The following is a 5,415-nucleotide window of genomic DNA, read 5'->3' on the forward strand; positions in this document are numbered from 1 at the left end:
CTTCTTCTCCCAGGCAACAATATCCTTCTCCCAGCAGGATAAGAAACGGCCTTAAGCTGCACCAGGGAAGGTTCAGTTTTGGATATGAGGAAGAATTCCTTCATGGCAAGAGGGATGACCCTGATAACTACACTGCTGTCGGTCTCACTCCAGTGCCTGATTAAATTATGGAGAAGATTATTCTGGGAGTTACTGAAAAACCCCTGAAAGAAAATGCAGTCATTGGTCATAGCCAGCACGGCTTCATGAGGGGAGGGTCCTGCTTGACAAGCTAATTCCCTTTTATGACAAGGTAACTCACCTTGCTGATGCCGTGATATTTTTTTATTTCAGTAAAGCTTCTGATGCTGTCTCTCACAGGATCCTTCTGGATATGTCATGTGGTGGGTGAACAGCTGGCTGACAGGTCAGACACAAAGGGTCACAGTGGATGGGGTGGCATCAGGCTGGTGACCTGGTCACCACAGTGCTCTGTCTTAGGGCCAGCACTCCTCAACATCCTCACTAATGGCTTGGATACAGAACTCAAGATAAACTCAAAGACATAAACTGGGACACTAAATTGGGAGGAGCTGTTGAAGGAAGAGAGGCCCTGAAGAGAGATCTCAACTAATTAGAGGGTTGGGCAATCACCAGTCATATGGAGTTTAACAAAAACAGGTGCTAGATTCTGCACCTGGGACAGGGCAAGCCTGGATGTATGGAGAGACTGGGACGCAAAAAGCTGGGAGGACAGCCCTGTGGAAGCAGAGCAGTGGGTCCTGGAGATGGCAAGTTGAACATGGTCAGCAGTGCCCTGGCAGCCAGGAGGGCCAGCTCTGTCCTGGGGACATCAGGCACAGCATGGCCAGCCAGGCAAGGGAGGTGATTGTTCTGCTCTGCTCTCAGCTGGGGCAGCCTCCCCTCGAGTGCTGGGGGCAGTTCTGGGTGCCACAGTGTGAGAGAGATACAAAACTATTGGAGAAGAGGAGGGGTCACAAGGATGGTGAAGAACCTGGAGGATCAAGGAGGGGAAGCCATATGAGGAGCAACTGAGGTCACCTGGTCTGTTCAGCCCAGAGAAGACTGAGGGGAGGTCTCACAGTGACCTACATCTTCCTTGTGAGGGAAAGGAGATGGACAGGCACTGATTTCTTCTCAGTGGTAAACAGTGGCAGGACCTGAGGGAGCTGTCTGAAGTTTTGTTGGGGGAGGTTCAAGTTGAGGAACAGGGTCTTCAGCCAGAGTGTGGCTGGGCACTGGAAGAAGCCCCCCAGGGGAGGGGTCACAGAGCACCAGCCTGGCACAGTTCAGTACTCTCATGGTCCAGAGGTGGACAATGCTCTCAGGCACATGACGTGACTCTTGGGGTATCCTGTGCTGGGCCAGCAGTTGTCATTCACTGATTCTTGTGGGCCCCTTCCAACTCAGGACATTCTAAGATTCTGTGGCTTTGTTTGGTTTCATAGCAACAGAATGTTTGGCACTGGGCAGAAGCTGGCCAGGGCTGACACAGACAGAGAGGTTAGGGAGAAGTTTGGAATGTGTTGTGTATTCCCCCTACTTTTTCTTTCTCCAGACTCGCCTTTTTGAAGGAGAGAATAAGAGAAGATGCACTCCTTGATTTAAGCAATCTCTGTTCAGGCAGGGGTGGTAGGTGTTGTCCTTGGCAGCCAGGGAGACCCTGGGCAGAGGCACGGGGTAGGCTTCCTAGAAAGGCCACACCACATAGGTCTTCTCTCTCCAAAGAAAATAGCCAGGGCAGCTTACCTGTTTCCCCCTCTATAGGGCTTCTTTTCATATGACTGAAAACCTGCCTTTGGTTAGGAGCAGTTTTTAAAAGTGATTTTTTTCCAGGAACACAGATACATAAAGGAGATAGGTAAAGGGGAAACCCGTATTAGACATTGGGCTGGGATTAATTTGAAGAAGAGATGAAGGAAAGCACCTGCTTGCTGTGGGGGAATGTGGAATTTTTGGCTTTATAGGGATATGAATGTCTCACTTCATTTTGAGGATGATGAAGCACTGCAACAGGTTGCCCAGAGAAGTTGTGGATTCCCCGTCCCTGCAATTATTCAACGCCTAGGAGAAGGTTCCCTGCTCATGGCAGGGATTTTGGAATGAGATTATCTTTAAGGTCCCTTCCAACTCAAACTATTCAATGATTCTGTGAGATCTGTTTTTTCTTTTTCTTTGTTAGCATACCTGGAGACCGTTTCTAAAACCTGCAGAGAGTTGCTGAGCTTTGGTTTCCACGAAATAGGTATGTGTTGGCTGACCCTGGTCTGTACCTGGCAACCCCCAGGAGATAACATTTCCTTCTTTCTGTTGCCCTAGAACAGAAATATTAAGGACAAAGATGCACAGGGAAAGGCAAAGTCAAGGGAGAATAGACAAATGAAAAAGCTCTGCCTTGACAAGCTGCAATTTGAATGTAGCTACAGCTTGCAAGACCTGACATCAAAGGGAATGCTAAAGATGCCCAAGTTAGTCTTGCAATATATTTGAATGCACATCTCAGTACTTCATTTTACATACATATGTGAGATGTTCAAGTATCTGAGCCACATCTGCTGGCCCCAGCATTTTATTGGCTCTGAAGGTGCTCTGGAAAGCTTCTATTCAAAATAAAATACTGGGAGCTGTTCAATTTAAAAACAAAGTAGAGTTTCATTTAAGCTAAGTAGAGCTAAGTTTACTGCTGCATTTGTTATGTGGTTCTGGTCTAATTTTAATTTGTGGATAGCAACAGTGCTGATTACACTCAGCCAGTAAAGCGAAGCTATGTGGAAGAGGATCTCTGTGTTTTGCTTTTATTGTGGTAATACCTCAGTTGTTAATGTGCTACACAGGAATTTTATTAAATAACATGCTGTATAAAGAGGGGCCACGTGTTTTTGTGGTCCCATCCAAGGTTGTGTCACGTGGCAGGCAGCAGGACGGATGCACTATTGCTTACCACTGCCACCCCTTTTGCCTTCAGAAGGGTACGTTTTTATATGTCCATACATATATGAAAGTGCTATAGCTTTATCCACCTCTGTCTTCAGGGCAAGTTAGAAGTATTTTCCAGAAGGAATCTGGAGAGAGAAAGAAGACTTGGGGCTTGTCAGGTCCTGTTGGCACAGGATAGGAAGGAAATTAATTTCCCCTTGGACATCTTAATGAGCCAGCTCCAGTGTTTGTGATAATAGGAATTCAGTGTTCGAATACTAAAACTTTCAGTTTCATGCTCCTTTTAAAAACAATACTAATATCTACCATTAGGCACACATTATTTACAGACTTACTAGACATCCCTTTGCTGCTCCTGTTGAATGCCTTGTAGTTACTCAGGAAAATAAACAATCCTTCCTACTCACACGGATGACAGTAATGTTTTTGCCAATCCAGGGTTTGCTGTATTTCAGTTTGTGGCTCATTAGAAATTTTAAAAAGATTTGGAAAAAAAATAATGGGAGTCTTGTTATGATACTCTTATTTGTCTGGAAATCATCTGGTTTATTGCTTTCACTTAGCTAATTCAGGGGAATGAAATTTTTAAATTATGATTAGGAAGAAACTAGAGATTATCAGTGGCCTTCCTAATAAGGTGTTATTTATGCTGTAGGCAGACTGGTGTGCACATATATTTCTTAGAGATTGGAATGGTCTCTAATGATTTCAGAGATGATTTCTGATTTAAAGCAACACTATGTCTTTTTTTTTCTTGCAGAATGAAGAGGCACAAGTGGTCCCACAAATGTCCCTCACAAAGGAAGATCTTGATTCTGTGTGTTACTGGGTGGCTGATTGCACTGCTGAAGCTCCTCCATGTCGAAAGACATTTTTTTCCCTCTAAAGGCATTTACTTAGTTGAGCACTTCTTGAGCACTTCTTCTTATGTTAGAAACAGATATTCGTACCCTAGAAATGAGTTACAGTATGAAATTAATTGTTCATCTATATATGAACAGGATCCTCATGAAATTGGCAAGAGTTTAGAGATAAGAAGAAAAGAAATAGTTGATTTAGCTGATGAAGATGTTGTAGCAATGACAAGTGACTGTCACGTGTATCGTTCACTTAGGAAATACCAGCTAAAACCTGTTTCTCCAGAGGAGGAGAGTTTTCCAATTGCCTATTCTTTGGTTGTTCACAAAGATGCAGCAATGGTAGAAAGGCTCATACATTCATTGTACAGTCGTCAAAATATTTACTGCATCCATTATGATCAAAAAGCTGCAAAAAGTTTCAAATCTGCTTTGAACAATCTAGCTAAATGCTTCCCAAATATTTTCATTGCATCAAAATTGGAGACGGTGGACTATGCACATATTTCACGTCTGCAAGCAGATTTCAATTGTTTGACTGATTTGATGGGCTCTCCAGTTCCTTGGAAGTATGTTATCAATTTGTGTGGCCAGGATTTCCCTTTGAGATCAAATTTCGAGTTGGTCGCTGAACTGAAGAAACTTGGTGGAGGAAACATGCTGGAAACTTCAAAGCCAAGCAGTAGCAAAAGAGAACGATTTACTTATCACTATGAACTTATGAAAGTGCCTTATGAATACATGCAGATGCCTGTAAAAACCAACATTTCCAAGAATCCGCCACCTCATGATATTGAGATATTTGTAGGCAGTGCCTATTTTGTTTTGAGCCGAGAATTTATTCAGTATACCCTTGAAAGCTCACTTGCAAAAGATTTTTTTGAGTGGTCAAGGGACACATACTCTCCAGATGAACATTTCTGGGCGACTCTTGTACGTGTCCCCGGGGTCCCTGGGGAAGTTCCAAGGTCATCCCAGGATGTAACAGACTTACAAAGCAAAACCCGTCTGGTGAAGTGGAATTATCTTGAAGACTATTTGTATCCTCCGTGCACTGGTACCCACCTTCGCAGCGTCTGCATCTATGGGGCAGGAGAATTGAGATGGCTTCTGAATTATGGACACTGGTTTGCCAACAAGATTGACTCCAAAGTAGATCCTGTCCTGGTAAAATGCTTGGCAGAAAAGGTGGCAGAACAACAGAAGGAGTGGGTACATTTGTCCTCTGACGAGCACTTTCTGCACTTAAGTTCTCCGAATGCCTTGACATAGCAGCACTGTGTTCTCTGCTGTGTGCACAGCACCTGCAGTCCTGCTGCCTTGACCTGCTGCAGGATGGCAGGGAGGAAAAACTCCATTCTAGATAACATCCAGGGCCCTGCAGAGTCTGGCTATTTATTTATGTAAAGTAATTTCTCACTGATTAACTGTTTTGCCACATTAAACCTGTAATTGTCTTCAGGGTGATTCTGAGATGGTGAAGTTTGCTTTTGGAGGCTCTTGTGCTCTCTGTCCCAGTGGAGTATTTCAGAAATGTATTTTACTTCAAGTGTGTTTGTATCTTTCATAAGAAACTTCAGCACTTCTGTCTGCCTGTCCTCTTTTCCTCCACTTTTGCTTT

General features: G+C 44.0%; 1 protein-coding gene across 1 annotated transcript; it reads left to right on the forward strand.

Annotated features, from left to right (window-relative positions):
* Positions 1-2,117: 2,117 nt before the first annotated feature.
* On the forward strand, positions 2,118-5,066 carry GCNT4 (glucosaminyl (N-acetyl) transferase 4; the record flags this gene model as incomplete). Its single annotated transcript, XM_084224989.1, has 2 exons — positions 2,118-2,245; positions 3,698-5,066. Exon 2 carries the CDS (start codon positions 3,699-3,701, stop codon positions 5,064-5,066), a length of 1,368 nt encoding a protein of 455 aa, XP_084081115.1. The 5' UTR covers positions 2,118-2,245; position 3,698.
* Positions 5,067-5,415: the final 349 nt, after the last annotated feature.

This window comes from Fringilla coelebs (genome assembly GCF_963513975.1).
Source record: "Fringilla coelebs genome assembly, chromosome: Z".
Classification (NCBI taxonomy): domain Eukaryota; kingdom Metazoa; phylum Chordata; class Aves; order Passeriformes; family Fringillidae; genus Fringilla; species Fringilla coelebs.